This window comes from Panthera uncia, chromosome A2 (genome assembly GCF_023721935.1).
Source record: "Panthera uncia isolate 11264 chromosome A2, Puncia_PCG_1.0, whole genome shotgun sequence".
NCBI lineage: Eukaryota > Metazoa > Chordata > Mammalia > Carnivora > Felidae > Panthera > Panthera uncia.
Window position 1 is genome coordinate 2550537 of NC_064816.1, and position 19692 is coordinate 2570228.

The 19692-nt window shown below is 64.0% G+C and overlaps 1 protein-coding gene across 4 annotated transcripts in view; it reads right to left on the reverse strand.

The window, feature by feature from the left end:
• Positions 1-801: 801 nt before the first annotated feature.
• PIP5K1C (phosphatidylinositol-4-phosphate 5-kinase type 1 gamma) overlaps positions 802-19692 on the reverse strand; it is a 49767-nt gene continuing 30876 nt past the window's right edge. The window contains exons 8-19 of one of the 4 annotated variants that reach the window (XM_049639617.1): positions 19020-19225; positions 17514-17597; positions 15930-15978; positions 14213-14297; positions 12549-12710; positions 11693-11831; positions 11543-11575; positions 10255-10359; positions 7800-7920; positions 6598-6675; positions 3898-3981; positions 802-3741 (exon numbers count right to left, since the gene is read on the reverse strand). In XM_049639617.1, coding sequence (XP_049495574.1) covers positions 3739-3741; positions 3898-3981; positions 6598-6675; positions 7800-7920; positions 10255-10359; positions 11543-11575; positions 11693-11831; positions 12549-12710; positions 14213-14297; positions 15930-15978; positions 17514-17597; positions 19020-19225 — 1149 coding nt within the window. In that variant the 3' untranslated portion in view covers positions 802-3738. The remainder of the gene's footprint in view (positions 3742-3897; positions 3982-6597; positions 6676-7799; positions 7921-10254; positions 10360-11542; positions 11576-11692; positions 11832-12548; positions 12711-14212; positions 14298-15929; positions 15979-17513; positions 17598-19019; positions 19226-19692) is intronic. The other 3 variants (XM_049639615.1, XM_049639614.1, XM_049639616.1) reach the window with 3 other exon arrangements.

A 19692-nucleotide genomic window follows, 5' to 3' on the forward strand; every position in this document is an offset into this window, starting at 1 on the left:
CCAAGAGATCGTGACCTGGGCGGAAGTCGGACGCTCAACCGACTGAGCCACCCAGGCGCCCCTGGCCGTGTAACTTTCAAAATGCACATGTATCTTTGACAGTATCTGAATACTAATCTTTGAACTGACGTGATGGTGAGCACGTTCCAGATCATCTCATCTGCACGTCTAGTTTATAAACGAGCTGTGCCGTTCTGCATCCTGATTTTAACACTGGACTTCCAAGGTCCTGCTTACAAATGGGACCTTTCAAAGCAGCGTTTCTTGGATTGGAAATCCTGGACAAATACTTTTGCTATAAAAGGGGTCCATGCATTACTCAACTTGAGCAAGTTTGGCAGAATGAATACAAACTCTGGGGAGTGTTTGTTCTTTTACGCTGGGCTGCACTGATGTCAGAAAATTATACAAGTTTTCTGAGTTGAACTGGAACCCCAAGCAGGCCACGGCTACTAAGGAAGGCATCTAGGTCCTGTTGTTATTTAAAACAATTTTTTTAAAATGTTTATTTATTTTTGAGGCACAGAGTGCTACGAGGGGAGGGGCACAGATGGAGACACAGAATCTGAAGGAGGCTCCTGGCTCCAAGCTATCAGCACAGAGCCGGACGCGGGGCTCGAACCCACGGACTGCGAGATCATGACCTGAGCCGAAGTGGGACGCTCAACTGACCGAGCCAATCAGGCGCCCCATTCCTGTTATTTTAAATCTTACCAAGGTTTCCTTCTGCTCTCGTTCAAAGTCAGTCCTCACGTTCTCCAGCAGACCACCGGCACGCACAGAGGCAAAGAGAACGAGGGCTGATGCTTATTACCCGATTTATTAGAGAGATCTCTCCAACGTAAAAAGAAGGAGGGGTGGCGGGGATGGGGAGCGGGGGCCCAGGGCTGCATATGTTATTTGGGGCCAGCAGCGGCTGCACAGTTACAGAGGTGCCCACGGCTCTGGGTTTGAGCGAGACGGCATTCTGTGCCCGATGAGGCCGCGCTCCAGATTGTCACACACCAGACCATAGGGGCTGAGCACACGGAACCCCCTGAGAGAATTAAGACACACGAGGTTTGCAGTTTCGTTGTTTTGAAATCAGTTCGACCATAAAAACGAGATGGGGGCGGGGCAGGCGATGCAACGGAGCCACCAGAGAAAAGGCGGTGGAGGGCGTTGACCTGCAGTGCGGACCCAGGGGCTGCAGCGACAGTACCATGGCAAGGGACCCCAACCGGAAGGGGAGTATTGCACTGAGCCAAGTGGTGGAGGGAGGGGGCGAGGCTGGACAGAGGCCAGCGAGGGCTCTCAGGAAGTTGCACCTAGACAGTCTCAGGAAATGCCTTTCTTTTGCACAGACTGCCAGCCAGCGCTCAGGCTCTCAGCTCTCAGGGATCGCAGCCATCAGAGATGAGCCAGGAGGGGAGACAGGGTGTCGCCACGAAGGAATTTAGATTCCTGTGCGGGGGGGGGGGGGGTGGGTGACAGCTGGCTGGGTCCAGAGCCTTCCTCTGGGTGGGGGTGGGAGCTGGGAAAGGCCATGAATTTGCTACACATTATAAATAAAGTCTTGCCTTCCGGCCCCCTGCCCGGAAAATAAGCAAACCCCTCCCATCGGCACAGTCTGCAGGCCACGCTAGCATCCACGTGACAGTTCTCTGAAAAGGGACAAAGGATGCAACCAGCACAAAACAGGTCTCCAAGGGGGTCTTAGTGACCTGCACAAAAATAGAAATGTTATGATATCCAGGAGGCTTGCAAAGTTCTCTTGTATCAGCATCCCAGCAATGCCTTTGTCCCGTGATTCGGGAAAGCCCAAGGGGGCCAGCAGGGCTCCCCCGCTCCCTCCTGAAGCTCCAGGTGGCTGACGAGCCCTGGACACGGGGCGCGCTGCTCCGGGACTGTGCCTGCTGCTCTGGTCATCCCTGCAGAACTCACATCCGTGCCCGGGCACGGGCTCTGACACCGGCTTCCGGGTGACACAGTGGTCCTTGTTAGTCATCAAGGTCTGAGATGCACCTTCGGACCTCTGTCTGCTCCGCCGTCATCCCCTTGATGGGAAGGGGTAGGGAGGGACCGGCGACTTGTGGCATGCAGCCAGGGCACCCGCAGACAGATGCTGGTCTGAGATCCAGGTGAGGACGCTGCCCAGGGTCTGGACAAAGGCTCCTTGGGCAAGAGGGAGAGGACATAGTTTTGCTTCTCATCTGGGACACCCACGGGCTTGTTCTGACGGGTCGTCTGAGGGCTGTCTTCCCCGGGCTGCATGCTGGCACGTCCCGGGAGCCCCTGTGCCAGCAGCTAGGGGACGGCCCCCAGCATGCAACCTGGTTCTCCAGGGAGGAGTGGACAGCAGCCAGGCCAGCAGGCTCCCTCCAGGTGCACGAAGCGAGCCGGGTGAGGGGACACGAGGGCAGACGAGGGGTCCACACAGGGAACGGCAAACTATGCAGCCCCCAAGGGACTCGGAAAATCAAAGTCCTGGATCAGCAGGTTCTCCACCAGGGAGGCCAGGGCTGGGAGAAATTCTTCCAGGTGAGGCTTCTGCTCCAAGCCAGCTCCCAGCTCTCCCAAGCAAGCGAGCCAGCCAGTGGGGGGCAGAGTGGGCAGGGGGAAGCCACCCCCACTGTGTCACCTTTCAAGAGGTGGGAGTGCATTTGCGTGGGGGCAGGACAGACCCTGCGATGCTGTCGGCTCCCACCGTCCCCTCTGGACACGATGGGGTCTCTGAGCCCGGAAGGGGCTGCCCCTGCTGAAGATGACAAACTAGAAAATTTTTGTTTTTCACGAAGAATTTCTTCTCTTATCATTTAACTCACAGATGCATCGCTGTCTTAAAACAAACAAACAAACAAACAAACAAACAAAGAAACAAACACCCATCCCAGTCCTGGGGGGCCTGGAACTGGACAGCTAGGCAGCCTGACCATGGGGGGGACCCCTGTGCCGGGACGTGATCTCCGGAAGTCCCACGGCCTGGGGCCCAACGTCGCCCTTCGCTTGGGCCCCTCTTCTGGACAGTGAGCAGGCCGTGTGGGGACCACAGGGAAGTCCACTGTCCTGAGCTCTGGCGAGAGGGGCGGCCGCCGGCCATTCCTACTCAAAGGTCAGCTGGCAGGCAGGTGGTGGGAAACAGATGCAGAGATTACAGGCATCAGCGGGGTGGAGAGCCCCCGCCCCCCAGACCACCGGTCAGCCACCCCCAAGGACGGATGTCACGTGCCTGGCCACAACACCTAGCCAGGGGGGGCCTGTGGTCCCAGGCACCGGCGGGGACTCCGTGGTCCTTCCCTCCTCGGCGCCCCGTCCAAGCAGAGAGGCGGAGCCTCAGAGTGTGGGTTTCAGCCTGGGTGACCGGCCCCCCCCTCAGAGGGCGCCAGGTCCCCGAAGCCAACTGGCCTCGTTCCCTCGGCGACACACATTCAAGCACAGCAAAGAACCACAAGGTGCAGTGGGGTGGTTTCTCTTCTTTTCCCATCACGTCCTTTTTTTTTTTTTTTTTTTTTCCCCTTTTTTATCTTTTTCTAAAAAAGCACACGTGTGCTGCCGTCTTTGTGCAAAGAGTAAGGACCCAAAATAAATACATGATCGGACACTCAGGGAGGTTCACAGTCTCACAGGCGTAGGTAGTAGACGGGAGCTGGGGGCCGCGGCCGTCGTGGAGCGAGGTCCGGCGGGCGGGCGGGCGGCGCCTCCGGGAAGCAGCCAGGGCGGCAGCGAGCGCTCGGCTCTGGGTCGGTGACTGCATAGAAATTACTGCGAAAGGCAAGGGCGCGGGTGAGGACCCCCACCCCCACCCCCGCCCTGCCGCGAGGGCCCGAGACACCGGCCCCCTCCCGCCCCGGGCCTGCGTTTCCCCGTCTGTCCCGGGGCCCGAGAGGCCCCGGGCGTGGCGGGCCGGGGCGCACTTACTGTGTCGCTCTCGCCGTCGGAGGCTGGGTGGACCTGCGCGCTATAGTGCAGCGGGGAGTACACCCAGCTCCTCTCGTCGGCGGGCTGCAGGGCGGGCGGGCGCACGTGCAGGAAGGGCGCGCAGAAGAGCAGGGTGCGAGGAGGCGCGAGAGAGGCAGGCGGGAGGAAGGAAGAAACAGAAATAAAGGAGGCGGACCCCAACGCGGACGACGAGTAGGCGGCTCAGCCCCCGCTGTCCTCTCCCCGACAGGCCCCAGCCCCACCTGGACGGCCCCCTCGGGCCGGCGGGGCCGAGCGGCGGCAGTGCGGGGTGGGCGGCAGGGCGCGGCGCGGTGCACGGGTGGGGGGTGCAGGCAGGGCCCGGAGCAGCGGAGGGGAAGGGAGGGGCGTGGGGCGTGGCCTGTTTGCTGTCCCCTCCCCTCCTGCTCGGCCCTCCCCCGCCCCCTCCCGCCCCCTCGTCTCCGTCCTAGCCCCGGGGGCAGCGCTCCGGCCTCAGTCCTGCCTGCTGTGCGGCCGCTGGGGCCGCCAGCTGGGGCAGGGCCCTGGCGACCCTCCGCTGGGGGTCCCGGGTGATGTGGGCAGTCGGGGGCACAGGGTGGAGGCTGTTTCCTCATGCCCCAAACGCACAGATAGCCGGGTGACACCCAGGCACGGGCCACCCAGACAGCAAGCAACACAGGCCCAGCCAGGGGGTGGGCTCTTCCGGCTGTGACGGGGAAGGGGGTCGCCATTCTGGGTCGGACTGGCGGGGAGGGCACGTGTGCCTTCTGCACCCACCCACACGTGTCCGTCCTGGGTCTGCTCCCACCACAAGAATCCTCCCCACCCCCAGCTCCCTTCTCCTTTTTCTTTCTCTTCTCTCCCCCCCCCCCCCCCCCCCCCATTCTTCAGTGCCTGTAGACCTACCCCCTTGCCCCGCCTCTGCTGGGAGCAGTGGGCCTGAGCACGCACCTGCCCTGGCCACGCCCCCCTGGGCCGTCCATGGCCCCCAAACCCACGGGGGCCACAACCCAAAACGCCCCCAGACCTGCCCCTCCTGCCTCCGACCCCGACCACCAGCCTCGTCTCTACAAGGGGTGGCTTCTTCATGGCCTCGTGAAGGACAAGCACCAGCGTGCGGCCTCTATGCTCTCTGAAGAGGTAAGCCCGCCCCACCTTGGAGCCCCCACCTCTGCCCACCCCACCCTGCCCCTCCTCCAAGCTCTTGCCGCGGGACCTGCCCCCACAGGCCAGACCCCCCGGTACCCGCGCAAGGCACTGCCCGCCTCGGGGTGCCTCGGCCAGCTCATTCTTGCCCCTGGCCCAGGGATACACCCCCTGAGGGTGGACTCGTGCAGGGGCACACAGGCCCTGCGGCTGCTTACTGGTCACAGCACAACAAAAGCCGCTGCCTGCCTGGGAGTCCCCGCGCGGGGTGGGGGGGGGGGGGGAGCCGCCGCAGATAGACGACGTCAGGGTAGCTGCCCCTGTAGGGCAAGAACGTGGGACAAGAGGGTCTGTGCCTGCACTCTGCAAAGAGCCTGCCCAGGGAAGCGATGGTGGGCAGCAGGACGCAGAACCCCATGGTGACCCCACTAAAGTGGGGCCAAGGACACACGGTCCCCGGTTCTGCAGGCCCTCGGGCCTGACCCACCCATCTAGCCCTCACGCTCTTCCCTCGCCTCCCAGGTGCCCCCCACTGGCTTCCGCTGTGCCCCCCACGGAGCCCGGCCTTCCCTCTCCCACCTCCCCACACCCCGGTGATTCTAGGTCAGGGTCAACCCCTCTCCAGGCAGCCTTTGCAAAGCACTCCCCTGGGGGCCCTCGGGGCCTCCTCTTAGATCATCCTAGGGGTGTTGCATCCCTGACTCACGAGGACACAGCACGGCAGGAAGGCCTGGGGAAGCGGTTTCCACCTCTCGGGTTAGCTCAGTGCCGGTGACCAGGGATGCTCACAGGCATTTGGGGCTGGGGGGTGTGAGCCTCTGAGGGGCCTCGTCTTGAGAACAGAAACTTACTTCAGATACTCAACCTGTTCTGCCTGCTTGGAGCGCTGTGTGGCTCTGGGCAGGTTACCTGGCCTCTCTGGGCCCTCATTTATTGCTCATGATGCCAATTATCAGGCCACTGCTGCATGAGGTGCACATAGCGTCCCAAGCCCATTACGTAGAGGAGTGTCTCCCAGACACAGGGGCTGCCTGGGAGCCTGGACCCAGATTTCATGTAAACCGTGGGCCCTCGTGGGCTTCCTGGGGAGCCGAGACCTTGGTCCCTCCACTGTGAAATGAGTATGGAAAGACCACCTCCTCTCTCCTGCGGCTAAGAGCCTGGCTTTGCGGTCCCTTTGCTGACCCATGTGACCACCTGCTTCCACAGGGCAGACGCCCCTTGGGGAGCCATCGGCAGCGAGGTCTGACTATGGGACAATGTCCTCTGACCTGTGCCTGACTTGGGCGGGCTGGGGAGAGGGGCAGAGGCCGCCAGGGGCTGGGGTCAGATGCAGGCCCCGCCGCCACGGCCAAGTCCCCTTATCCCCGGCCGTGTGTGCCTACGGGCCCAGTGGTGACATCACCAGGGGACACGTGGCTGGTCTCGGTCAAGGTGCTTACTTCCCCAAGTCCCTTCTCAGAGGCCATGGGACAGCCGGGACCTGTGGCTCTCTGCTGCCCAGGGTGGTGGGTTGGGGGCTGGGCTCCCTGGAGGCCTGCTGTGGTCACTTACAGTCCCTGAGGAGCTCAGCGTCACGGCCCGCAGTCGGCGATGCCGGGGAGAGTAAATCCAGTACCTCCCATCGGTGAACTGGGCGGGCCGGGCGAGCGGGGGGAAGAAGCAAACAGAGGACAGGATGAGGCAACGGAATCCGGCGGGGAGGTTAGGTGGGGAGGGCGCGGGGGGCAGGGGCAGGGGCAGGTAAGCAGATGGCCAAGCGGGAGGTGAGTCTGGGGGTGGCGGGGTCCCGCTCTGGCCCGCTACCTCCTCCGCTGCCTGCAGGGCCTGGCCGCCCGCTCAGGTGACAGGACCCAGACGCGCACATCGAACACGGCCCCGGGGCCGCCTCGCACACTGATCCGCACAATGGGACACAAACCAAGCCCCCCGGGACGGGGAGAGGACGGCGGGGGTGGGGACGCACACACAGTGCACCTGTTACGACTCCAGGCCAGACAGAGGCCCCAAGACAGACAGCAGTGTGGTGTTAGCTAGGAGACAGCGGTGTGGCAGGACCCAGGGGCAGAGACGAGATCATAGGTCCGGGAGGGAGACAGGCAGGCCCCTCCACTGCACGAGGCCACCTGGCCACCCGGCACCCATCTCACCCAGGCTCCCGGCCCAGCTAACCTGTCTACCTGTGGGAGATGCAGGGCGGGAGGCGACCCCCAGCTCTGGAAGAGAGGTCCTGGGTCCCCGGGTCCCCGGGTCCCCGGGGCAAGGCCCCTTCCTGCTGCGACAGACCCCACCTCCTCCAGGAGCAGCCGTGAGTCCTCGGCCACGAGGTTGGCAGCATGAAGCACACCTGTCCCACCTGCCCCTCGCCACAGTCCCCTTACCTCCCCGAGAACAGAACCCACCTGGCCGTACCCCCCACCCCCGTCCCAGCAGGAGAAGGGCCACGCAGCCTGCAGCCCTTAGCAGCCAGCCCCGGGGCTGCCCGGGACCTACGGGGCCCTGTGGGGCTCGGACCTCGAGGACAGGGCAGTTCCCCTGACGTGGGGTGGCCTGGCCTGGAGGGCGCGGGGCAGGGCGTTCCCACAGCACGTGAACGTGTGGGTGTAAATGTGTGCGAAGGCACACTGGGTGTGCGAGAGTGTGCGGAGGGGCGCGTTGACCCGTGAGTGCGCGTCTGTGTCCACAGGAGTGCCTTGTGAGCGTGTGAGTGCGTCTGGTCGAGGGCCGGGCGACGTCGGGAGCTGCAGGGGACTTACAAAGTAGATGTCAGTGGCAGGCGTGTCCTCCTCATCCGAGGCCTGGCTGGCGGGCTCCGAGGCCTGGCTGGCCGTTTCTGCTTCGGCAGCAGCAGAGGCGCAGGCTGGGGAAGCCTCCACCCTGGGGACACAGGGACACGGGAGTCCTGGGGGCAGGGCTCTGGACGGCAGCCACCTGCCCCAGCCCCCGCCGCAGGGTCCTGCCTGCCTCCTCCCCTCTCATCAGCGGGGCAGCACAGACGCGAAAGACTCAGGAGGCCAAATAAAACAAAACCTCCCCATCACTGCTGAGGCCCGGGAGATAATCGGCCCTCCCGCGAACGGGTGAGCACACACCAGTGGGCGGGCAGGTCCCGGCGTCACCGTCACTCCCCGTGCGACCCTGAGGGTCCTTTCCCGTCCGAGCCTCAGTTTCCCCATCTGTGGAGGAAGGACGCCGGGGACCCACCATGTTGGGTCAGAACCTCTTTCTCCTCTTCACCGAGCACTTCCTCTGGGCCAGGCCCTTTCAGGAACCTTGCCTGAATTCACCCAGCGAGCCTCCACTGGGGAGGGGACTGCCACCCTCCTGAGTTACAGACAGGAAAGAAACTGAGGCTCCAGATGGAAAGTGAGGCGTGTCCTAAGCCGAGTGACCGGGGATGGATTCCATCTCCTGAGCAGAATGACAGGCTCTGAGATGGGGGAGCACCTCTACCCTTGGAGGGATGGGCTGTTTTGGGGGCAAAGACCGAAAGACGCGTTATGCTGTTAAGAATTCAGTTAAGGGCAAAAAAGCCACGGGTAGCAGAAGCCGCTGTGTGCGCACACACGGGTCTGTGCGTGTGAAATAAATTCTATTTTTTTTTTTTTTTTACCGTTTATTTGTTTTTTAAGGTTTATTTGAGAGAGAGAGAGAGAAATAGAGAGCGAGAGAGTGCGACATCAAATGTGAGAAGGGGGAGGAGGGGCAGAGAATCCCAGGCAGGCTCCGAGGCATCCGAGCAGAGCCCGATGTGGGGCTTGAGCTCACGAACCAAGAGATCACGGCTTGAGCTGAGATCAAGAGCCAGCTGCTCAACCGACTGAGCCGCCCAGGCGCCCCTCAAAATAAACCCTGGATGGCAAAGTGCAGCCTGGGAATGTGTGTCTGTGAGAGTGAAGTGAGGTCTCTCGAAACGCAATGGAAATTTTAAAAAGCACATAAAGCAGAAATCGTGGCAAAAGCAAGAAAAATTTGATCACGATGCCAATTATAGGACCAAGCACACCAAAGAGGAGAAACCAGGATGTGACACAACTGAGTGCCATCGATCGATACATCAGACAGAGCGGCCCCAGAACTTTCCATCCCTTCACAGAGAACACACGTTGTTCACACACGTCCGCTGACCTTAAACAATGAATCCTGTGGGGCACCTGGCTGGCTCAGTGGGTTGAGCATCCGACTTCGGCTCAGGTCATGATCTCACAGTTCGTGAGTTCCAACCCCACATCGGAGTCTCTGCTCTCAGCGCAGAGCCCATCTCGGATCCTCTGTCCCCCTCTCTCTCTGCCCTTCCCCCGCTTGCGTTGTCTCTCCCTCTCCCTCAAAATAAACAAACATTTAAAAAACGAAATCTGTATTGGAGCAGACAGGCTAAATGTTTTTAAAATCTACGTGGATTTTCTAGTCTGCTTCCTTCAACTTAAAGCTAAGATTAAGTACTGAAAATGTAAATAAAACAGTCTTCAAATACTCCAAAGTTGGGAGACACTCCTAAATAAACCTTGCAGCAGGGTCTCCATGGACGTGGGGGCAGATGGTTCTCTGGGGGCGTGCGGGGCAGGGCACGATTCTGGCCACAGGTGTCCCCAGACACCAGCCCCATGTCCTCTGGGGGCCAAGAGCCACTGCCTCGGGTCAGAGAGGCCGTGAGAAGCGAAATGACACGCTTCGGCAGGCCAGTATAGAAGAGCCGCTTCTCGCTGAGCCCACGGACGGCGGCATCAGCGCCGGGTGGCCCACGCGCGGCCGGGAGCGCCTCCTTGTCAGAGACACACGGGAGCCTGAACCCCCGTCTGCGCCGGAGGAGCAGGAACGCGCACGGAAACAAACCAGGAGTCCCTGAATCGGGCACACGACACGATGGGGGAAGCGGGCTGAGCCCAGAAGGCTCCCTGGGGAGCCGGGGCCCCACTCCTGCCAGCTCGGGGCTCCAGGGGCTGAGAAAGGATCCCAGGACTGGCGCACAGCCGGCGGCTCTGCCGGAGACCCGACGCCCCGGAGGAGCCCCTGCGCGGATCGCCCACTTCCCGCTGCCCGCGCCGCCCCTTCCAGGACCCCATTCCCGGCCCCAGAACGCGGACTCCATTACCCAGCCTGCCTCGGGGGCCAGCTGGCCACGTGGCCACGCTCAGCCAATGGGATCAGAGCAGAAGCCGAGAACAGAGTCGGGCAACGGGACGGCGGCCGGCCCGCTGGCTGGTGACTCACCCCGCGTCTTCCTCCTTGGGGACCACGATCTCCACGCTGCACGCGGACTCCACCTGCACCGTGACCTGCTGCAGGTCCTCCTCCACGTGTGTCTCCTCTTGGGACCTGGAGGCAGTGGGAAGCTGCACCTCACGCTCTCTCACCGGAACTCTGCCCCCCCGGGGGTGGGGGTGGGGGTGGGGGTGCACCAGGCAAGCTCCAGGCCGGTGGATCTCCAGTCCTGGTGGGAAGCTGGGAGCCTCCGTGGGGTGCTCCCTCTGGGTGCCACCTGACCAGCGCCCTGAGCTGGCCCAGCTCACCCCTGAGGTCTGCAAGGGGGCAGGGACTGACCGTGACCCCAGTACCAGCAGGGGAATAATGTGTGAATGGTGGCCTGGATCCTGCCCACCCTCCCGGGGGTAGCTGGGCCCTGGCCTGGAGGTGGGGTGGTTCCCGGGGGGGGGGGGGGGGGTTCAACGATCCAGGCCCTTGATGTAGACGCGTCAGAACATTCCGGCAGCCAGGAATGGGACAATGTCTCCGCAGAGCAACACCAGAGAGCAAAAAGGTTGTGGAGGCTGGAGGGGCAGCTGGACAGGGGGAAACGCTTTCCACCGAAAGTGCTTTATGCCATAACTTTCTTTCCAACTGGCAGGAATATTTAACCCCCAAACTAAGGAAGGCAAGCCCTACAGGTCACTTTAAGATTCAGCAAGAGAAACCACCCAAGTGCCCCCCGGGGGGGGGGGGGGGGGGGGGGGGAGGGGCAGGCGAAGCCCTGTGAGGTGGAAGAGAAGCAGCGGGGGGCTTCGCGTGCTCACAGCCGGCCTTGACCTGTAAGTGTGCACAACAAGGGGCCTGCGGTGGCACAGGCCTCTGCTTGTGTCAAGACAAAGGCAGAAACAGGCCGTGTGTACGTTTTCTCATAAGCTCATAATGTAGTTCCAGAAAGAGACAAAAAAACAAAAGACCCGTCCAGGGGTTGCCCCCATGGAAGGGAACGGGCATGGGGCAGGGGGGGGGCATTCACTACATTCTCTTTTGTACCCCTTCGAAGAAAAACTAATAAAATTAAAAGATCAACAGGCAGCTGCAGGGAAGGGAGTGGGAGGGTGGAAAGAATTACAAAGTGACTCAAGATTCTGTGCCGTTCTAGGCCCTAACTTAAATCCGCGCCCAGGCAAGTGGTCAGGGAGGCGGGGCTCTGGGCGGGAAGGCAGACGGGGTGCGAGGGGGAGGGGAGGAGAGAGGAAAGGCCTTGCGGGGAGACCGTGGGGCCAGGTGGGGAGAAGCTGGGGTCTCGTCTCACCGGCCATCCTGTCCGGAAGACTGTGTGCGCCGCCTGCAGAGAGACGCAAGCAGGTGGAACCGGTGGCGGTGGCGGAGGCCGCCCGCCCCACCCGGTACGGGATGTGGCCACGCCCCCGCCTCGCGGAGGGAGACGCCCCCGGCCCCTCACCGGTACCGTGGCTGCTCTGAGGTCTCCGAGGGAGATCGCTCTGGGATGGAGAGGGACGTGGAAGACAGGGTTGTGGCGATGGAGGCGGTGGTGGCCTCCTCAAAAGATGGCGGCGTGCAGGGCAGGAGGTCGGGCCGGCCTGTGGGGAGGAGGCTGTGGGCACCTGCAGGAGCCGGGCCCCCAGGGCAAACCTTCCGGGCCTCTGGCTCCACCTGTGGCTCGGCTCACCTTCTGCACCCATGCCCCACCCCCACCTGCCACCCAACACCACGTCCTGCTGGCCAGCTTTAAGAGGGCAAATGCACTCCAATTTACCCCTGGCACAACAGCTTCCGGCAGCCCACCCGTCCTGGGGGCCCACAGGTCCTGCTCCACCTGCCCACCTCCTCGCTCACTCTGCTGCGACCACACAGGCCTCTCACTGTTCCTCCAACGCGCCAGGCCTACTACTGCCCCGGGGCCTTTGCACATGCAGTCTCTCCCTTGATGCTATCCCCCCAGACCCTCCCTGCCTGGCACCTTTAACCTGGAAACTGGGAGGGACCTTCCAAAACACCATGCCCAACCCTATCAAGTGCTTCATCCCTCTGGGTGTCTGCACGCCTGGTGATGGGGTGGGTCACCTCTCCCTCCGCAGCACTCCCCAGAGGGCTGTAGATCTCAGACTGGGATGGGGGCGGGGTGACTGTGACCCAGGCCCTTCCCATCCAAGTACCAGCTTCAGGGAACCTCTCCTCACACTGGGGTGCTCCCTGCGTCCCCTCCCCTCTCGGCCCCCCAGGGACGTCGTCTTTCCCCAGCAGCCCCCTGATCTCTCCTGTCACCGAGGCGCCCGCTCCCCAGCCTGCCCGGTCACCTTCGTCCTCCAGCGTGGGGTAGCTGCGGGCCCCCCGAAGGTCATACTGGGCATCTTCCCGCTCGCTGGGGATCTGGCTGGCCGAGAAGGCGGCCGTGGGCCCCAGGGGCTTGACAGCCAATGACGCACCACGGCCCTTCTTGGACGGGGAGGACTTCAGGGCTGTGGAGAGAGGCGCACTGGCGCTCAGGGGCTGCCTGGGAGCCCCCGACAACCCTGAGGCAGGGGCCCCCAGCCCCCATCCCTCCTTTGCGTGGAAGCCTGCTCGCCACCCCCTCGAAGGCCGCTGCCTGCACACACGGCCCCCGCTGCCCGGCCTCCAGCTCGGCCCTCAAGCCTGGGCAACGAGCCGCTGTCTTTGTGGAGAAAACCCTGCCCTGCTTTCTACCCGGCTCTGCCTCGGGAGGCACCAGGAGGCCCCCTTGTCGCAGCCCGCCCTGGCTGTGGCCTCCACTTTCAGACAGGAAACAGAAGGCCTTGGGGCGTGCAGGGCTCAGCACCAAGGGCCTGGTCTAACCCGGGACGAGTGCCTGTGGAATGCGGCCCAGCCCTTCCGGGCCCCAGCATCCTCGCCTGTAACAACAGGGTCGGACAAGGTGGGTGAGCCCTGCAACACCCTCGGCACCGGGCCCAGCCCACCGGCCCCCGTCACGGTGTCCTCCCCGTCCCTGCTGCGAGCTCTGGCCCCGGGACGGCCGGCACAAACCCCAGCACACAGTACGTGCTCAATTCGCCTTGTGAACAGCCCTCCGGTACCTGGAGGCTGGTGAGCCCCCCGGACCACAGGGAGAATGACGCCCCAGGAGAGGTTCCAAGGCGTGGCACGCGGACGCCGATGAACAGCCCACTCTCAGCCCACTCTCGGGAGACAATCCCACTGCCGTCAAGATTCAAGCTCCCGGCTAGATGTCATTGAACGTAGCGTTGCGTTGGCTCGACGAGCCGGCTCCAGGGGACCAAGCTGGGTCACGGCCCACACAGGCCTGGCCCAGGCCGGGAGAGCAGGTAGGCACTGGGCACTTACCACCTACTGTGTGCCAGGCCCCAGGCTAGACACTGGGGACACAGAGCGACCAAGGCTGACGAGAACGCTGCCTTCTGGGGACACAGGGAGCGGGGGGCAGATGGCGGACAGACACATGGGGAGAAAGGCCCCTTCTGGGATGTGTGCCGGGATCTGGGACTCGAGGCCCAACAGACACCCAGGGGGCAAGAGCCGCCTCTGTCCTGCGTCCTCCTCGACAATGCCGGGTCCCGGCTGTTGACCGGCCGCCTCCTCGTCCACCAAGGTGGTTTCCTTGGTGACGGCACGAGGCTGCAAGTGGTCCCCCTCAACGTGCACCGGTGCAGGGTCAAGCCCAGCTGCTGCGTGTGTACAGATGAGGAAACTGAGGCACAGAGCGGGGCATCGCTTGCTGGAGGTCACCCCGGCAGGAGGCAGTGCAGCCAGGACTCGAGCTCAGACGGTGGGCCCCAGGCCCTGCGCTGGGCCCCGTGAGGGTGGTGCCCTGACTCTCCCGTTCTCTGGACCGAGTCCCTGACCGAGGCCCGAGGATGGCCGAGTAGCGGGAGGTGACCCTGTGGGCTCGCTCGGCTCTTGGCCGCCCTGCCTCCCGTCTCTGCACCCCGGGGGCCCTCCTGCCCAAAGTGCCTGGGAGGCTCACAGGAGTTCTTCCGGAAGACCGTGTTGCTCATGAACTTGAAGAAGCGCTCTGCGTAGAAGCTGGGCCGGTGGACAGAGACGGTGTCCTGGGAAGAGAAACGAGGGCCCGAGGGCAGAAGGGCGTGAGTGCCGTGGTCCCAGCAGGAGCTCCCCGGGTCCCACAGGACAGCCTAGGGCACAGGCCGGCGGCGGGGCAGAGCCGCCCATGTGGAGAGGGGACTGGATCCCCAGCACGGGGCTTCCTGGATGGCCCTGGGGGTCAGGTGACGGTGGCAGAGGGCAGGGTGGGAGGGAGACTCCGCCATCATAAACCTGTCTGTATTTCTAGTCCTTTGAACCATGGAAAGCAACAGCTACTCAAAGAGGTAGACGAATGAACGTCGAAACTCGGAAACCAGAGCAATTCTCTGAGAGCGAGTCTCAACAAAGGATGGCTGGACGCCTGTTTTGTAAGTGACGGCTGGTGGCGCACGGCCACGCCTGAGGTGGGGACAGGCGGCCGCTGCTGTCCCTCGGTCCCAGCGCTTGTGTGGGGTGATGCCGGGCTCCCCTCTGAGCTTGTCTCCTTGTCTGTGCGACAGGGAGGCTAGAGGCTGCCACTCTCGCCGGATACGATGGCACCCCGCCCCCCCCCTGCCCGGCCCCCCCCCCCCCCGGGGGTGATGACCACAGGTGCCCCCAGACAGGGCCCGGGTCCTCCTCCTGCTGTAACGTAACAGAACCCACAGGGGACTCGAGGCCTCCAGGGTGAAAGCTACACGTCCCATCCTCGCTGCAGCGAGGCGTGACCGCAGGACCGCGTTCTGAGAGGTGGTGGGGGAGACGAGGCAGTGACAGCCTCCGCCCTCTCCTCTGCCTGGAGTGCCCTGGGGCCACGCCCAGGAGTGTGCAGCGCCAGGCAGAAGCAGCCGGCCCTGGACTCCACGGGCCACCCCACCTGCCCCAGACTGGTCACGCCTGTACGGCTACGCTGACCACCGTTTGGGCTCCCAAACCCGAGCAGCCTCGGTAGGCCTTGCACTGCTTCTGGCTGCCATGGCTTTGTGACGCCGTGAGAGGGTTCCTGCCACCTGGCCCTTCTTGGTGCACCTTCTGGAAGCTCCCATCTGGACCGTCCAAACACTCTCTGAGGGGTGTTGGGGGCCGGCTGTGGTTCTGGACTTTACAGACCGCACGCACGCAGACAGCCCTTAGCATTTCAGTAAGAATCGGTCTGAAGGGAGCCACGGGAGGACAGGCGTGCATCGAGGCCCCAGCCAGCTCGTCAGCCCAACCGGACCGGGGCGCTAGGGCTGCTGTCGCAGCTGCACCCTGTTTGGTCCCCAACAGCTGGCCTGCCCGTGGGTGTGGCCAGTGCCCGAGCCCCCTCCGTCTTGCGCGTTTCCAGACTGCTCTTTGCCTAGCTGGCCCCTGACTCTCCCGGTCAGGCGGTCTTTGGGAATCCTCCCAGCTCAGCTTGGGCGTCCTCTCCTCCAAGAAGCCCTTCCGTGCCCCTCACAGTGGCTCAGACCCCACTGCCGGACGGCCTACGGCTAGCTGCCTGCCCTCTCCCGCCTTGACCCGGACCCCTTGGCCTGTGACTGCCGGGGCACACGGCCGCCCCCACGGGACACTGGCTCCGGGAAGGGAGGCCCGTGTTTCTCGGCTCTGGAGCACCTGTGCCTGGCCCCGGGAGACCAGCACGTCTGTGGACTGACGCGTGAAGGCACAATGCTCACCCCGTCGTGGACAAGAGCCTTCCAGGTGTGTTCCAGCTTCTTGATGAACCTGCAGAGAAAACGGGTGAACCAAAGTGGTCCTCTACTGGGGCGGTCCCGTCCCCAGGGGACACTGGGCCATGTCTGGGGACTGGGTGTGCTCCTGGCACCAAGTGGGTGGGAGGGCCCTGGCCCAGAGGAACTGAGACGCCTCAGCCAGAGGCCACCTCCCTCTTCGGCGCCCTCTGTTCCCCTCCCCGCCTGCTGGTGGCTCCTACCGCTGCTACTCTTAGAGAGGAAGTGAAAAGGCCGTGGTGCTTGGCCCTCGGTGGGGGCCATATGGCAGCACCCCCAGAGTACGGCCTTCCTCTCTCATGGCCCAGGCTGAGCCCGGGTCCTCTCTGCTGGAATCAGTGGCCTGCACTGCGGCTCTAACTAGATCCCTCCACACCTGGGCTGGGGAGAACGTTGCCTCCTCCAGGCAGCCTTCCTGGACACCCCCTAGTCTATGGGGTGGGGGAAGGGTCCTCTTCTCAGCACCCACCCCCGCGGGACACCCCTGCCCCAGGATAGGCTTGTGGCTGCCTGACACACGCTGGCCCACCCTCCTTGCCCCCACTCAAGAGCCTCCGCAGAAACCCTGGTCTGACACCTCCAAAGTTTCCCAGGGCGCCTGCGTGGCTCAGCTGGTTAAGCGCCCCACTCTTGACTTCAGCTCAGGTCACGATCTCACGGTTGGTGAGTTCGAGCCCCGAGTTGGGCTCTGTGCCGACAGCCTGGAGCCTGTTTGGGATTTTCTCTCTGCCTCTTCCCTGCTCACTCTATCTCTCAACATTAATAAGTAAACGTTAAAGGTCTCCACTCCTGCTCTGAACCCAGAGAGATGTCCCCATGGAAGACATCTGCCCCTGAGTAGGAAAACAACAGGCTGCGAATACTAGTGTTTGACGGGCAGGAGCCCAGTTTCCTATTGAGGAAAAAAAATCACCCAAGCCCACCCAGTGGGCTTCCTGAGGGGGCGGACATGGGAAATGGGGATCGCCACGCCCAGGGTCCCCTCTGTCCTGTCGGGAATGTGCATAATGAACGCATTCCACTCTCAGGATGGAAAACTAAGACTAAGAAATGCTCGTCTCCAAGACCTCATGCGGGTCAAGGCATGGGTAACGAGGTGGCCCACACCCCAGCTTTTAAACCGCAGGTGAGGCTGGGGTATCTGTTCCTTCGGCTCTGCCGCACTTGAGACCCCACGACATGGGGCCCCGGCCACGAGCATTTACTTCTGCCCATCGTAGGAGCTGTCCCGAGATGCTGCGCTCTGCGGCCACGGGCCCTTCTGTCCTGCGCACTTTAGCCCGGCACCTGGCACGCGGTCGGCGCTCAGCAGACAGGGCTGGACCGGCGGGCGACACCCCACCCACCCCGCATGCCCCACGCCAGCCCCAACCCCGAAGGTGGAGTCACCCAGTCGGGGACCGAATGCCTCCCTCGAGGCCTCAGGGGCCGGCGGCCCATCAGGAGCCTTCCCGGGGCCGAGGAGGCTCTGTCTGCGGGCGGCAGGTGCACCGCTTCCGTGGGCAAGTGAGGGAGGCAGGGGGCACCCACCTGTACGACTGCAGAATGTCAATGATGCCGATATGCAGCAAAAGGCGCTCCCCTCGGCCGTTCACGGCGGGAATCCCGCCCATCCTGGGGAGAGAGGGCGGGAGCGCGGTCAACACCCCACAGGGCCACACCGCTGCGGGCAGGGGCGGGGGGACAGGAGCGCCATCAACACCCCACGGAGCCACACCGCTGGCGGGGGCGGGGTGGGGGGCCCAGAGCCCGGCCTGGGAGAAGCTGAAGGAGCCGGAGCCCATGTGCTCCTGTAGGCGGCAGCTTGGCTGGGGCCGAGCTGCCGTCAGACACGCGAGGCTGGAAGCTGGAGGCTGGCGAGGGGTCTGGCCCCCCCACACCCGTGCGCACGCACACGCACACGCTCACCCCGGGCGGGGCCCCCAGTGCTTCTGGGTCCCGTCTGGGGAGTTAGTCGCTTCACTCAGCCCCAGGCCCACACGTGCCCGGCCCGGCATGGTTAGTGAGGCCACACGACGCAGCGACTGTCCTCAAGTCCCCATGACCCCAGACCCGCCAGGCCCGGGCCCTGCAGGCTCTGCGCACCGCACTCCACGCACTGCCCAGCTCACCTGCGCACCCCGCCATCCCGCCGGGCCTGGCACAGACCCTACAAACGCCAACACAGTGGAGGTCGGGCCAAGCCACCAGACCTCTGCAGGTGTCGCTCCCCCTGCCCCCACCGCCTCGCCTGGTCAGGGCGTCAGGGCTCCTCCCCAGTCCTCCCCAGCTGTGAGCCCCCGTCTCCCTCACGGACGCTGGGGGGTTATGCCCCCCTCCTCCAGGGCCCCCGTGCTGGTTCCCGGCACGCTCAGTCTCGACACCCTGTCTACAGAAGCTGTTCCCACCGGGGTACTGTCCGGTGGGACAGTACTCGACGATGTCTGGAGACGTCTGAGGCCCTCACGACTGGGGGTGTCCTGGCATGGGGGGGGGGGGGGGATGCTGCTCCAGCCCTATAGCACTCAGGACGCCCCAGAGAACGACCCGGCCCAGCGTGCACAGTGCCGGGGGCGGGGCGGACACCCCACGAGTCTGTCTCGGGCAGGGGGCACGGCCCTCTCTGAGACTGTGACCTCGGCCTCCACCACAGGGGCCTGTTCTCCCCGGGGCTCTGGGTTCGGCCCCCTGCTGTAGATGTCGCCTCGTCCCCGGCACTCAACACCCCCTACAGCTCTGCTTCAGATGGCGGCGCTTTAACCCGCTCTGGGGTCCGGCAGGGGGAGGGGGCACCTGTGTTTCCCGCACGGATGGCCACGGGCCTCAGTCCGCGGACAGACTGAGCCGCAACGCCCCGGTCATCGCCCGGCCGGGGGGCTGTGCGTCCACCTGTGACCCTCGCGGGGCCTGGCGGGCAGACTCCGCTGCTCCGAATCACAAACCGGGAACCAGCCACACGCGGGCTTCTGGACGTGCCTGCTCCGCGTCTCTCGCCCTCGCGGCCAACTTTCCCTGCCCGCCTCACGCCCGAGGGCCCCACGGCCCCGGGTCACCTACGTGTCGTCCGACTCGATGGCCTCCCCGCGCGCGGCCCCGCCCTGGATGGACTCCATGGCCGTGGAGTAGAGGGCCTTCTGGCCCAGCGGCCGCTTCTCGTCCGCGGTGCTCTGGGCGCCCTCGGCCTGCCGCTCCCGCTCCTGCTGGTCGATGTTGTGCACGCCCAGGAGCAGGCTGTAGTCCATGATCTTGAAGCTCTCTAGCACCTGTCGGGGGTGGGGCCGACAGGTCACGCTCCCCGTGCCCGGCCCCCCACGACCCCAAGCTGCGTCGGGGTGTGCGCCCGCTCGGCCCCCACGGCCCCGCAGGGGGCCTGTCCGGACCCCCGTGTCACGGGTGGCCAGGAGGCCAAGGGGTCAGGGGCAAGGGGCCAGGCCACGTGGCAGGCAGCGGGACCCGAGGCGTGGCATCCACACAGGGGCCAGGGCGTTTCCTTCCTCCTGACAGAGTCCAGCCGCGCCGCACACAAGGCCCGCTCCTGGCCCCCGGGGCTCGGACACCGGGGCTCAGGGAAGCCCGAGGTCCTGAGAGGTCTGGGGGGGTCCTCGGGCAAGGTCGTGCAAGGTTTTCCAAGAGGCCTAGGAGCCAGGGGTGGTGGGCCTGGGGGCCTCGGGTTTCGAGCCTGCTCCCCGAGACTAGATGAGATCTCTAGTCCAGGGGAGCAGGCTCGAAA